Source organism: Radiomyces spectabilis, assembly GCF_025331425.1.
Source record: "Radiomyces spectabilis strain NRRL 2753 chromosome Unknown BYT42scaffold_3, whole genome shotgun sequence".
NCBI classification, from domain to species: domain Eukaryota; kingdom Fungi; phylum Mucoromycota; class Mucoromycetes; order Mucorales; family Radiomycetaceae; genus Radiomyces; species Radiomyces spectabilis.
Genome location: NW_026251928.1, coordinates 1,192,217 through 1,205,887, shown reverse-complemented (window position 1 = coordinate 1,205,887; position 13,671 = coordinate 1,192,217). Strand labels below are relative to the sequence as shown.

The window sequence follows — 13,671 nt, the reverse complement described above, 5'->3', positions numbered from 1 at the left end:
GTCAGCTCATAATTTGACACAAAAAAAGAGGTGCTTGGTGTATTCAGCTTTAGACCCCCAATGGCTCACCGACTTGCTCCTACCGCTACACCAGCATGGGCTTCCAGCTCTCAGTACACGCCTTCCGAGGTAGACCCTCAAGGTACTTATTGCCCAGCGTTCGCTCAATAGGCGTCACTTTCCTTGATAATAACATGTTACTCTCTAGATGAAACGTGGGATGACTGGGACTATGACGATGCCGAATCCCAGTGTTTGTTCTGCACAAAGACATTTGCATTACCCGAAGAAGCATTTTCTCACTGTGCCGAGACGCACGGTTTTGACTTTTTGGGCGTAAAACGATCACTCGGTAAGAGAAGAAACGAGTCACTGGAACTTGAAGCACCTTTTCATACTCACTGTTAATTTGCAGGACTCGAGTTTTATGACTGCATTCGTATGATCAACTATATTCGAAAAGAGGTAAAGACGAACTTTGCTGGTTGGAGCGGTCGAAAAAAAAAGTTATGAACCAAAAAAATTGTAGGTGCAAATGCGCCCCGAATTGGCCTCCGTCACCGATTATACTCTGCACAACAAACAAGCTTTTGCTGACAAGGACGAGTTGCTGCAACCCGTATTAGAGAGTGATTCTTTACTTCATGGTAAGGATCAATAAATTAGATATGTGTGGGTATAAGGATCTAACTTGTTGAAAACGGTTCGTTGGTACAGCTTTTGAGGAATTGGAGATTGCCGATGAAGAATTTGAGAGCAACGTCGCCGCCCGCGTTCCTACGCCAGAACAACAACAACAACAACCTCACCAAGGTACTTTTTTAATATGTCCCATGGTAACGACATTGCTTTTGCTTATTCTGCTGTCGAAACAGTTGACGTATCCCATGTTGAACCGACGACCATGTTGGAGCAGCAATTGCTACAACTGTTGAAAGCCACAAAAGACGAAGTACAGAACTTGGAGGGGCAATTCACGGAGTACAAAGCCATGGTGAAAAAGACATTTTATGACAATGTAGCCGACGATGTGAGAAGGTAGATGCGCTGATCCACAGGAACAATGATATACACATGCTGATGTAAACAATAACTTAGTGAGGTCTCTGTGAATCCCACCACTCCTGCCGATGAGGGAAACTACTACTTCCATGGCTATGCGCAAAACGGTACGAACTGATTTACAACAAAGCCCAGCGTGGGGTTTACTCATTGTTATTTCTTATATACAGATATTCACGAGCAAATGTTGAAGGATAAGGCACGAACGGAGGCGTATCGCGATTTCATGTATGACAACAAGGATGTTTTCAAGGATAAAATAGTGTTGGATGTTGGCTGCGGTACCGGTATCCTGTCCATGTTTGCCGCGAAAGCAGGTGCCAAGCAAGGTAACATTGCGTATGTCAAAACTTGCACAGGGAAGAGATGGCTCATCCAATTGTCAATTTGCAGTCTTTTCGGTCGACAACTCCGCCATCATTGAAAAAGCCAAGCTGAATGTCAAAGAAAATGGCTTGGATCACATTATCACGTAAGTGGATTGAGGTGGCAGGCATAAAAGTGAATGGGGTGATTGACTGCCACTGATAGGCTTATCCGAGGCAAAGTGGAAGAAATTCAATTACCGGTGCCTCAAGTGGATATCATCATTTCAGAGTGGATGGGTTATTTTCTCTTATTCGAAGCCATGTTGGATTCCGTTCTCGTGGCCCGTGATCGTTGGTTGGCGCCAAATGGCATCAGTAAGTGGTCTTGTGTAATCGTGCGACGGTAAACACAGTATTGACCTTTTTTTTTTCCTTTTTCCTCCTTTTGTTGTTATTCATTGATGACAGTGGGACCCAGCCATACGCGTATTTTGATGGCGGCCTTGGATGATGAATCGCTCAAGGATGACCGGGTGAATTTCTGGGATGATGTGTATGGATTCAAAATGTCGGCTATGAAAGAACCGGTTTTGAATGAGTGTATTGTTGACTTTATCAAATCGTCGTCGGTGGCTTCCACTGTGGTAACACTCAAGGATTTATATCTTCAAACCATCACCATCAAGCAACTGGACTTTGTATCCCGCTTCGAAATTGAGGTCACACGCGATACCACGATCTACGCTCTCGGTGGTTGGTTTGATACCTGGTTCACGCGTGACGGCCATCCTATTCCTCTGGATCAAGAAGCCCAGACAAAGGACGGGGAAACCTTCCTGGGCACCGGTCCCTTTAGCGAAGATACACACTGGAAGCAAACTATCTTTATCCTTCAAGAGCCGATTCCGATGAAGCGTGGTGACAAGTTGAGCGGTGTATTCACATGCCACAAGGGACTTGAAAATCCTCGCGAACTGGAATGTGAAATTGAATACACCGTCGACGGCTCTGTAACGCGTGTCCAAAACTTCTTCTTGCATTCATAGACTCATCTTCACTGAAGTATTTCCTTCGTTTTCTTTCTTTTGTCTAAAAGTCTTTCTTTATTCTTCACTTGTAACAGCCATTTCTCATCAACCTTAAAGTGACAGCATACATAAACATTGCATCCATGTGTAACCTATTGATGTGCCTTTTATTTCTTTTTTCTTTTTCTCTTTTTTTTTCGGATCTTTTTTTAATTAAGTCTCGCATATCTTAAATGGTAAATTACGGAACTCTGCCTGTGCACGACCACATGTCCAGTGCAGCGTCCTCTGATGAGACTAGCTGGCGTCGAAAGCTAGGAGGATTCCTGGAGAATGATCGCACCCATTTGGCGGTACTGGGTCTGACCCTTTTGGATACCACATTCGTCATGGTACAGATTATCTATACTTTCTTTCATGAATGCAACAGCGGAAGTGAGCCGCTGCACTTTTCTATAGCCAAGCATTGGTTCTCGGATGTGCTTGAGTGGGCCGAAATTATCAGTACGGGCATTACTTGTTTGTTCATGCTGGAATGTCTTTTATGCTTGGTCGCCTTTGGGCCCAAGTATTATCTTCCCGGTTGGCCGCACTGGATGCTTCACATATTTGATATTACTGGTAACAATACGAACTGGTTTATCTCTTTTGCATTCATTTACATATGCGTTGTTAGTGGTTACTGCCACGTTTGTTATGGAAATCATTCTTCGCGGAAAAGAACGTGAAGTCGCAGGGTAAACCTTATCTGACAACGTGTGAAATCTCGCACCCTACTCATCTGTTAATTCGTAGACTTCTTATCATTCTTCGTTTATGGCGTGTTGTGAAAGTAACTGAAGCGGTCGCCATGGGAGTCAGCTTTTCGAATCATGAAAGGAACGAAGCTCTCAAAGATGAATTAGAAAAGAGTCGCCATGCTTGTGAAGCACTTGAGAAGGAGCTGGCGAAAGAACGGCGACAACGTCAGCTGCTGGAAGAGCAAATACAGCAGCAAGCGCAAGCGTCTTCTTAAAGATAGATGTACACCTACCGCGCGCCCCCCCCCCCGATTACCCATTTGTTATACCAAAGAATTTTCTTTCGTGGTTTCCACATCTTGTCTTTATTGTCTATGTATGGCTGGAAGAACAAGCATTGTATTATCGTCGTTTGGCACTGCTTGGGTTCCATGCACCGGGCACGAATGTCTCGCCTTGTCCTGTGGGCTGTTGACTCGGCATGTCTTTTTCTACAGCAATGCCCGCATTTTCAATACTCCAATTATTCACGTCCAACAAGCGCTTCAGCTTACCTTGTGCTTTCTCCTTCTTCTTTGCTGGCTCTTTTGTTGACTGTTGTGATGTCGCCTTGGCTTCTAATTTTGTTGCAGGTTGGTTTTCTGCTTCGGCTTCTGCTGCCAATTGCAGTTTACGCTGGGACACGATCAGGGACACTGTAAGCTGTTTTCATCCGGTGGCCAAATCGTCCGCTTCAGCTTACCTGTTCCCATTCCATATCCAGTTGTTTAGCACGTTGTTGTACAATGGCCTGTCGTTGTATTTCTTTGATGAGGTCTTGGGTTGTAGGGGCCTCATAGCGGGTATGTCGAAGCCAAGCTTGCCATTGAACTAACCGAAATTCAATTCAGATCGGGTGGCAGATCCCAACCTTGCAACTGTAGAAAAGCTTACCAGGTAATTGATCTTGGCGAAAAATAGTGTAATCGTCTTCTTGTCTCATCTGCACCCAACGTTTCGGTCTACCACCTGCGGCCAATTAACTTTCACAGCGGTCGATTGTGAACCATGCACGGCCGGATAACTTACCTAAGGGATTGGGCATCTCCCAATACTCGTTACCGTCCAGATCGCTACCAATGAGCGCATGCTTTTTCCACGGAAATCGTGTGCGCTTATAATTTGCACTAAACTGCTGCCAAAATGCTGACAAGGAACGTGACATGCTAAAAGGACCGAAAAAGAAAAAAAAAGGAACCTCCACTGCCATATCGCCCTTGGAAGAAATTTTTCATGTCACAAATGGAAATGGGCCCAAAATCGGAACAGTTCTTGGATAATTAAACTAGCCATTGCTTTGTCTTTATCCTGGGATACGCTGTGCATGTACAAATAGGGTTCACTCGTATCAAAAGTAAAGTTGGGTTGAATATGTCAAGAGATATTGATTTACATAAACTATCGAGGTAAAATGAAGGGACACGGATATCTACAATGGGACGTTCATACAGCGTATTCTTGATGCTTTGTCCTTGTATCTTTTGGTGGAGTTTTGATACTGGAAAGTACTTGATTTAAGCGTGCAAGTTCGGAATCCATAATGGGAGGGGATGTTGAGGGAGCGGGTGGAGAGATGGGGACAGACAGTGAAGGATGTTCGCCGGGAGCCATGGAAGCGGCTCTCGGTGGTGGTGTGGATTTTTCAGGCAACAACGATGTTTCGGATTCGGCATAAGAGTCGAGCTCTCTTTGTAGTTCATCCATGTCCAAACCTGGCAACTGACTATTCATTGTTTCTTCGCTGCCCATAGCAATCGCATCCTCCACCTCCTTCTGATCTTCAAACGCCGATTGCAGCTTGGTCATCACTTCGTCCACCGAGTCCACCGTCAAGTCACTATCACGCAGAATCGCTCTCAAAGCGCTTGCACCAGTGTTGAAGGCTTGCACAATCTATCAAATACCATGTCAACAAGACCATCTTTTTTTTTTTTTTTTTTTTTGCAAATAAACATGCAGCAGATCAGAACTCACCTGTAAATCATTTTGCGACGCTTCAATACTCATCAACATGTTATCCATGGTTTCAAGTGATTGTAGCCGTTTCTCCAAGATGCTTTCAAGATATTTCCGTCGTTTCAATGCATACAATGCTTGAGCTGTATGTTTTAATTTATGGTGGTATTTGGAAAGTTCGGATAATCTAAGCATAGGTGAGTTGCTTCTCACACTGTTAGCATGGTCGTGAAGTGTCCCACTTACTCCTCTATCTTGCGTTGCAGTTCATTCACCTGTGCATGGAGAGCTTGGCATGTGGTCCGGATCGTGATAATGGCTTTATCGTGCTGAGAGATAACCGCTCCACTCGATACATTGTTGTTATTTTCTGGAAATTTGATCATCTACGCATCCACTGTCAGTACTTGGTTTGAATTTTTTGGTATTTTACGACACTCACCGTGTATGTAGTACCATACCCTCGTACATTATCTGCAACGGCCACTCCCATCTGTGAGCTCATGTACGTTAAAACTAACTCCATATCTTCGTCCGTCAACGTCACATTGTTGTACTGTCCGTAAAGCGTTTTGAACTCTGACAGTGTCAGTATGTGGTCGCAAGCGCTTTTTACAGGCGTGTGGTAGTGGGATTGCTGAATATGTTTGGTTATCTGTCGGATCGTAGGAATAACCACCAGAAGGTTCGAAGGGCCCGTCCTTCCTATCCAGTACAAGGAACCCTTGACGAACGTCTCATAGGTCCACGAGAGCCACGTCTGGGACGCAAAGGTTCGCATAAAATCTTCCAAAGGTATCAGTTCACCCTTCTCCACCATCCCTTCCTGTATAAAAAAAGGTAAGCATAACTGAAGTATTACGGTCGACGATTGAACCTACAAGTACACAGTCCAGTGCCAAAGGCTTGCCGGTAATAGGCCGCAAGAACTGTTCCGCCATAATACTCCTGTCCACCACCAAATTGTAGTCTCCGGAACCCAGACAGCCGTGCGCATTGCAGTCAAGGATGACAGAACGCCAATATCGTTTGTTCGCATCGTACGCGTAGCGATTGAGGGTGCGTAACTTTGAAAAATCGGAATACAAAGAGTTGAGACGAGGTGCAGGATCGGTCAGACTAAAATCCGGATACTGCACTGACAAGTAAGAGAGCAATTTCGAGTTTCTCTTTATTGCCATGTGGAAAACTGGAATGAAAAAGTCACCCAGTGTGCAAGAACAAAGGCCCTACCATCATCATTGCGGAGTTGAAAATCGTTCCTGGAAAAATGCCACTTTACAAAAGCCAACTGAATATTTTGTGTCTTGCGTTGAATGCGAAGCAGTGTTTTGATAAATTCATTTTGCACAAATCAAAGCAAATTTTTATAGGAGAAAAAAAGGGAAGACTGATTTGATTCGGCAAATATACGTAGCTCGGATACAGTGGATGGAGTTTGGTGATAACAATGATCGAAGCTTATTCATCCCCGCCCGCTGTCCTGGTCCGCATCATTAACAGTCATCCTAAAAACGCTGACACTATGCTGTATTATTATTATCACCAAGTCAAAAGCGTACAATCGCTCTGTAAACATGTGATAGCTGACTGGGGACATTATTAATTCAACTTGATTACAACTCGGATAAGCATAGAGAACCAACGGCATTTTCAATCAGTCGAACGTCGCCATCTTCAAATCCGTGCAATATTCTGCGTTTGTTGGCACCCATTCTTAAGTGACATGGAGTCTGCAGTCCAAACATTGCCGCCATAGTGGCATGTTTGCGTTCTTCGGAACCATCCGTTGCCGGAGTTAAAAGTGACATAAGCACCTCGCATCGATCACGGAAAACAGTCGATTTACTGAATATGGAACGTAGTTTTTCCACCGAAGCGGGTACATCGGTGTCGATGAATTGCTGGACGTAGGGATTGGATGTTCCATTGCTATTTTGTGTCAAAGGATTGGTTCGATTGATGATCGTGATGATCACATCCACGGCTTTGAGACACACATTGGATGGTATATCGCTACATTTGAGGAGCGACGCCAGCGAATCGGGAATTGTTCGGTGATTAACCAACAGCTCGCTGGAACGAAATAATAAAACACCACAGATTAGGACCATCAATAATTACCACGTTTACAATCCGTCATACCATATACTATCATCATCACCCAAAGTCGCCAGGTTGCACATGATCCACAGTGCTTCGGTGGTAATTTTCCATTCTTCATCAAGGTTGTAGTACGCGTTCGAAACAACGGCAATCCATCGTCCACAGCTGCGGTCAAATACGTGGCCAGGTACGTGGATGTGAGAGGCCACACAGTGCATGACATCTTTGGCTTCCATAATTTGATGCACCAACTGAGCATCGCAAGCTGCCAGATTTGCTACCACCAGAAAAGCGTCTCTTCGAATTCGGATCGGGATATCTTTGCCCATCAATGTGGACATATTCTTTAGCAACGGGGTCTCCAGTAAGAGGGCAGAATGTTCATTGGGTCCTGAAGTAATATTAATAACGGTTCGTAGAGCAGGTGTTACCACCGAAACGGTTTGATTTCTATGAGAAGCAACATTTTAGCCATCATATCACAAGCCGTTGAAGCAAACCACTTACGTGAGCAGACGGGATAATCGAGAACATAAGTCAGGCGAAAGTTTGAGCGCGGAATAAAAAGGTGTGACTTCATGCATGTTGAAAAGAATACGAGATAAACCCCAGCTAAGAAAATTTTATCGCGTTACTTGCAAAGCAATTTGCTTGTTATTTTCGTCACTGGAAAAACTACCAAGCATCAATCCATATGTCTTGGTGATCAAAAACCGTACACCGTGTCAAGGCCTCGAAAGCTGGGATGTACTGCATCAAATCAAGTCAAGGAAGAAAAAAAATAATTACATCCAATGGCACTGAAGTTAATCCACGGGCGTTCCCATCTTTAAAATACCGGATCAACTTACACTTTCCCAGTGTTCGGCGGTCTGGAAACCTCCACGAGACATATTCGAGAGGGCCCAAGTCATAGCTTTTACATCAGTACACAAGTCTTCATCGTCAATAGTCACGTCGCCTGTCGTTCGCGCCCATTCCAAGCATTCGTCATATACTTCCTCACAAATTTCCAAGAGCGCTTCAGCTACAGCCATGGTTGCACCTTTGCTCATTAAAAGTTCGCGCAGTGTGGCGGATTCGCCAGCAAAGTTGGATAATGCCCACGCCGCCTGAATGAGTTGTCATCAGCTCATACACGTTTCCACTGCTCCCTTTCTCTCTCTTTATGTTGTCAATAAAGCAAATTACCTGTGCTTTGACACTGATCGACGTATGATGGGAATGGATACACACCAAAAGGGCGCTAATAAAATCGTCATTGACCAACGCATTGGTTTGCTCAGAAGTGCCCGCCTTGAACCAATATTTTTTAGACACATCGATGCAAACAAAAAAGGTTAAAACAAAAAAAAAAAAGATACCTACTGCAATATTGGTGATAATCCATGCGCATTCAAACTAGAGAAGAAATGGGAAATGCATATCAAATTAGCAAAAACGGTTATACAGAAGAGAAAAAAAAATTCTTCCTAATTAAAACTGTGCCGTACTAAAATCTCGTTGGAATCCGAAGTCGTCAATAGCTCCTTTAAAGTGGATAGGATATCCAAAGCCAGCAGATCATTGACGTTCTCAGGACAACTACACCCTTTTAAACTTGAGGTTAAATAACTGATCCAATAAATATGTATAAAAAAAAATGGAGAGTTGAACCAACCTTGCGTTAAATACTTGCGCAGCGCTCGAACACTTTGTAGACGCATATCATTGTCTTGGGAATTCAAATGATATTTGATTTGGGGCAGCTGAGAAAAACCAATAATTTTTTTTTAAATACTTCGTCTTCCGACTCCGATGTGTTGAACAGCAAAAAGACCACGCGACTTACGTTATCTTTCTCTACGTTTTCCCCTTCCATAGGAAGGTGAAGAGAAACGTTGGCTAGTTTGCGACTAATTTCTGATAAAAGGTCGTCAGGTTCAAACTCGTCGATCGTCATTTTGGGGCAAGTAACGCGCGCGGTTCAATGAGTGTCTAATGGAGCAAGATCAGTATGACGTGAATTTCACTTCACCAAGGCAGCCAAAGGTAGACAAGGTGATAAAGTCCGTACCAAACCGATACCTACTTTTTGTGATGAAGAACTGAAAGAAATAGGCAAGTTGAAAGACAGAGGTTGAAAAGAAACAGGTCTGCGGAATTTGTCTGAAGCATAAACAAGTCACACACAAATGAAAAATGTACCTGTGCGGCCTGACCACGAGGGTGCTGCTCATTCATCGCTTCTTGTAATAGATGCGGTTATTTTGACAGCCAAATGAAAGCGATTCGCCTCGTTATAATGCAATACTATATAATTTGTAAAGTCCGAAATGACGCTGTAACATCATTCAACTCACAGCACCCCAGATTCGTTCGCTTGTTGTTTGACTTTTCTAACACCCATTGTGGCTTTTTTATGCATAAAAATTGAAAAGGGGGTTTGATTTATTACACTGTTTTTGAACTTGAAATCATTTAAAATTTGAGCCACCAGATAATGCGCGTATTACAGCAGCTCTTCCATTATGTCCCATTACATACAACCAATAATTTAAACTTTATTAGGAAGTAGTATCTACATATCCGATGTATGATCGATGAATAATGATGTGTACTTGCTGGTATATGAAACAATGGTAATTCAAAAATAGATGGAAATTCCATAAGAGACAGGGTCGTTGAAAAAGCCTGGTTTCGATACGGTACGCTGCTTTAATTCCATGGCGGCGGAGGAATTTCTTTTTCCTCTCCGCTTCGTTCATCTTCAAAGTCGGTGGATGCATGAAAGGGTAGCATCTGTTAATAGAATTCTTCTTTGAGCACCCATTCGCCTTTGCCTTCACTGTCCTTCCCAAATTTGGCAATCGCTTGAAGCATTTTCCGGAAGACGACCACTTGTTCTTTGCTTATGTCCAACTGCATAGCATCCATAATATCGCTGCTTCGCGCTTTCCCGCCGTGAGCAGAAAGGTAATCACGAATTTTCACAATGAGCCCTTCTTGAGTTCCTTGATGAAGGATGTCAGGAGATACTAGACAAAAAATAAACATCGAGTATTTCAGAGGTTAGGTTATATTTGGTTGTACACTGCCTGCATTAAAATGTCACATACATGTAGAAGGCGTCACGGAAGAAGGGGCGGTGGGGGCTTGTTCCATGGCTTTTCGTTCTCTCATCTGAGCTAACAGTGAACTGGAAGCCACCACCCCATGTTTGGGTCCTGCAACACCTTTGAATCCGGAAACAGAACCCGACCCAAATCTGGCAGGTGGGTTGGAAGGAGAAGACGGTATCGAACGAGTCTCTGAAAAACTTCGCTGAACGCTGAGAACCGGCTTGATCTTGTTGCCGAAACGAGGTGGAGGCGTGGCAGAGCGGTCCATGAGAGGTCGTGGAGCTCCCGCCGATCCCGAACGACCTGTCCATGTCGGCGTCCCGATATCGGCCAAGCGTCGCTGTTTCCTCGACTCCTTCAAGGCCGCCGCGGCACGTTCCGCAATAATCGTAGCTACACGTTCTTTGAATACACACACGTACAGGAAGTAAAAGAAGAAGAAAAAGTGCTTACCTTCTCGTTCAACAAACAAGGTATCTTGCGAAGCCGATTCCATGATCTGATCATGCTGCAAAGCGCTTTGAATTCCCGTCATTTCAAACAGACTTTTTAAAACATTGTCATCCGCCCCTGATGATTCGCCTTCAGTTCCGGTTCGATGGGTCTCTTTGCCAGTTTGACTATACTTATCCATATTAATAACACGGGAAGCATTGAATATGAGGAATGCATGACATCGATACTTACAATGATTCAACGCCGCTCACTCCGCTGATGGATTTCAGTTGCCGTTCATCATCATCGTTCTTTCCTTTCCGTCGTCGTTTGCGTTTCGTTTGGTCACTTCCTGGTTCTTTCGCATTATATTTGATCTCTGAGCCTTCAAACAGTTGTCCTGTTTCTGTTCCGGACGCATCTTCCGCGCCCAAGGTAAAGAGCGATTTCAAGTTACTAGCCTACAATAAAGAGTTAAAACAAGGACCTTCTTTTTGATCATTCGCGTCGAAAGATACGCACATCGAAAAAGCGCTTTTGTTTCGGATCTTTGAGAATTTTGTTGGTCAAGAACTGCTTGTAGATTTGCCGATGGTATATTTTTTCTTCAATGGTGCCACTGGTCATCAAACGATAGATGGTGACATCCTTTTTCTGACCGAGACGCCATGCGCGTTCTCTTGCTTGCATATCGGTGGAAGGGTTCTATTGCAAAATTTTCGTGAGCAACTTGACTAGATCACGCTATGCCACATCCGAGGTACTCACCCAATCGGGATCAAATAATATAACACGATCGGCACCTGTTAAATTGAGACCGAGGCCGCCCACCTTGGTGGTCAAAAGAAACACATAAATGTTGGGCTGCATGTTGTATTCATGGACAAGCGCCATGCGATGGTGAACGGGCGTGGTACCATCCATTCGCAGATAGTTGTAGCGAAGACTTCTGACCATCATTTCAATGATATCCAACATCTGACGTGTCTGGCAGAAAAGAAGAACACGATGTTTTTGTTGCTTCCACATATTCAACAAGGCACGCACCACCACCATTTTGCCGCTCTTTTCAGGATCGCCATATTCAGGATCCTGTAACCTAGGCTAAGTCACTGCATAGCACAGCGGAAATCTAGCGAGACCTGAACTTACCGTGCGAGGGATGGATAGATCGGCAATATCCGGATGATTACATATCTTGCGAACAATGTCGATACCGTACAATACTTGTCGACGGCGCTCGAGGATCGCATCCATATCTTTGGAATGAATAAACCGAAGATAAGCTTGACGTTGTGGTTTGGTTAATTTACAGAATAAGACCTATCATCGACCAATTAATCTATGCAAAAAAGAGATGCCAGGGAACTCTTTTCTGTTTTACCTGCTCATTCTTTTTCGGCAAGTCGGAGGCTACGTCGACCTTCATGCGTCGCAGCAAATAAGGATTAATCAGATCACGAAGCATACACGCACATTTGTACGCTGTTTGCACTTGCACATTCGTAGCATTGGCGTAACCACCAATGTTGATGGGTACCGAGAATTGGGTTTGGAATACAGGCAGTGTCTATCATTGTTTGCCATTAAATACATTATTAACGTCGAGCATTTCACTGTGAGAACTTACGCCTAGTCGACCAGGAAAGATGAAATCAAACAACGACCATAGTTCTTTTAGATTGTTTTGAATAGGTGTGCCTGACAGGATGATGCGGTGAGGGGTCTAAAAAAGGTACAATAGGGTATTTAGTACGGTGGGAGACGATTATCTTATTCTTTGAAGATACCTTGAATTGCTTACACGCCAGCGTGGTTTCGGAATCTGGATTTCGTATTTTGTGGCCTTCATCCAGCACAACATAACCCCAACGATGTTTTAAAAGGATCTCTCGGTAGGTTTGCACACCACTGTAGGTGGTGATTAAGATGCCGCCGTTTTTCACAAACCGATCGACAAGAGCAGCGGCATTTTTGCCTGTGCGAGTGTGCAACAGATTGGATTTGGTGCGACTTTTTTGTCGTTTGCCGTAAGCCCCTCGTCGATCAGGTTCGTATTCTTCCTCTTCTTCTTCCATTTCCTGTAACAGATTCAGCTCATCCATGGCATCCCTATCGACGCTGGTATCGACATTCCGAACGCCGCTACCGCTTGAATGAAGAATAGCCACACGCAAGGGTGGCCACCAGTGGTGAAACTCTTGGATCCACTGCTTCATGACCGTAGCAGGACACACAATCATTGATGGCAGACCCGGACCGAGCACCTTGGAATAGTAAATTCCGGCGAGGAACGCAATGATTTGAATCGTCTTTCCCAACCCCTTGAAGACAGCAGCAGGTGATGGATTATTGAGTTTTTCGATCTGGAGCCTACATTGGATGCCCAAGCCAACTTACCATTTCATCACCAATGATGCCCCCGACCTTTTGAGAATGCAATTCCCACAACCATTGGACACCTATCTACATGTCAGCATTTCAACGCCCATCATTGTCATCATATTGCAAGCAACTTTACATGTTTTCTGATAATCAAACAAATTATTCCACAGTTCGCCAGGAACACGCATACCGCCTTCAAATTGAGCATCCTCAAACACAGCATGGGGTTCAAACATTTCCTTTTCGACGTCGAATTCGCCTTCTTCCTCTAGTTTAAGCTCCAAATCTTCGATTGGGATGTGGTCAGCTTCAGGCTAAAAAGCAATGTTGGTAAGTGGATGTTTTTATCGATGGTGGCTCCCAGAAATAAAACGTACCTCTGTCGATCGATAACGCATGATTCGTCGCTCGTGCACCCAATCATTTAAGCGTCTCTGGTATCCCATTTACGTTAAAAAAGGTTTTTATGTCTTTCTTGATTCTACAAGTTTCATACCTGATAATTGGCTTC

General features: G+C 44.1%; 6 protein-coding genes across 6 annotated transcripts; 2 read left to right on the top strand and 4 right to left on the bottom strand.

Annotated features, from left to right (window-relative positions):
- Nucleotides 1-60: 60 nt before the first annotated feature.
- Nucleotides 61-2,416, top strand: BYT42DRAFT_611438 (S-adenosyl-L-methionine-dependent methyltransferase; the record flags this gene model as incomplete). Its single annotated transcript, XM_051571501.1, has 11 exons — nucleotides 61-142; nucleotides 209-352; nucleotides 416-465; nucleotides 530-647; nucleotides 718-813; nucleotides 876-1,038; nucleotides 1,099-1,169; nucleotides 1,233-1,391; nucleotides 1,456-1,534; nucleotides 1,594-1,745; nucleotides 1,839-2,416. The coding sequence occupies 11 exons, from the start codon at nucleotides 61-63 to the stop codon at nucleotides 2,414-2,416; spliced, it is 1,692 nt and encodes a 563-aa protein (XP_051426194.1).
- Nucleotides 2,417-2,667: 251 nt separating this feature from the next.
- Nucleotides 2,668-3,413, top strand: BYT42DRAFT_611437 (uncharacterized protein; the record flags this gene model as incomplete). Its single annotated transcript, XM_051571500.1, has 3 exons — nucleotides 2,668-3,019; nucleotides 3,075-3,135; nucleotides 3,194-3,413. 3 exons carry the CDS (start codon nucleotides 2,668-2,670, stop codon nucleotides 3,411-3,413), a joined length of 633 nt encoding a protein of 210 aa, XP_051426193.1.
- A 127-nt stretch (nucleotides 3,414-3,540) lies between these two features.
- On the bottom strand, nucleotides 3,541-4,342 carry BYT42DRAFT_491665 (uncharacterized protein; the record flags this gene model as incomplete). Its single annotated transcript, XM_051564096.1, has 5 exons — nucleotides 3,541-3,613; nucleotides 3,734-3,813; nucleotides 3,881-4,008; nucleotides 4,072-4,146; nucleotides 4,207-4,342. The coding sequence occupies 5 exons, from the start codon at nucleotides 4,340-4,342 to the stop codon at nucleotides 3,541-3,543; spliced, it is 492 nt and encodes a 163-aa protein (XP_051426192.1).
- Nucleotides 4,343-4,431: 89 nt separating this feature from the next.
- On the bottom strand, nucleotides 4,432-6,350 carry BYT42DRAFT_559902 (Snf7-domain-containing protein). The gene is made up of 5 exons (XM_051567181.1): nucleotides 6,015-6,350; nucleotides 5,576-5,959; nucleotides 5,380-5,519; nucleotides 5,152-5,320; nucleotides 4,432-5,070 (listed from the first exon to the last, which is right to left on the bottom strand). The coding sequence occupies exons 1-5, from the start codon at nucleotides 6,312-6,314 to the stop codon at nucleotides 4,621-4,623; spliced, it is 1,443 nt and encodes a 480-aa protein (XP_051426191.1). The 5' UTR covers nucleotides 6,315-6,350; the 3' UTR covers nucleotides 4,432-4,620.
- A 99-nt stretch (nucleotides 6,351-6,449) lies between these two features.
- Nucleotides 6,450-9,581, bottom strand: BYT42DRAFT_559899 (armadillo-type protein). The gene is made up of 11 exons (XM_051567180.1): nucleotides 9,311-9,581; nucleotides 9,071-9,216; nucleotides 8,900-8,987; nucleotides 8,733-8,830; nucleotides 8,608-8,640; nucleotides 8,431-8,535; nucleotides 8,091-8,351; nucleotides 7,919-7,989; nucleotides 7,747-7,851; nucleotides 7,279-7,689; nucleotides 6,450-7,209 (listed from the first exon to the last, which is right to left on the bottom strand). Exons 2-11 carry the CDS (start codon nucleotides 9,179-9,181, stop codon nucleotides 6,750-6,752), a joined length of 1,743 nt encoding a protein of 580 aa, XP_051426190.1. The 5' UTR covers nucleotides 9,182-9,216; nucleotides 9,311-9,581; the 3' UTR covers nucleotides 6,450-6,749.
- A 583-nt stretch (nucleotides 9,582-10,164) lies between these two features.
- BYT42DRAFT_631325 (SNF2 family N-terminal domain-containing protein) lies at nucleotides 10,165-13,405 on the bottom strand. Its single transcript, XM_051572449.1, has 11 exons — nucleotides 13,297-13,405; nucleotides 13,176-13,237; nucleotides 12,566-13,099; nucleotides 12,406-12,501; nucleotides 12,160-12,345; nucleotides 11,928-12,098; nucleotides 11,544-11,867; nucleotides 11,298-11,480; nucleotides 11,039-11,236; nucleotides 10,794-10,944; nucleotides 10,165-10,733 (listed from the first exon to the last, which is right to left on the bottom strand). The coding sequence occupies exons 1-11, from the start codon at nucleotides 13,394-13,396 to the stop codon at nucleotides 10,330-10,332; spliced, it is 2,409 nt and encodes an 802-aa protein (XP_051426189.1). The 5' UTR covers nucleotides 13,397-13,405; the 3' UTR covers nucleotides 10,165-10,329.
- Nucleotides 13,406-13,671: the final 266 nt, after the last annotated feature.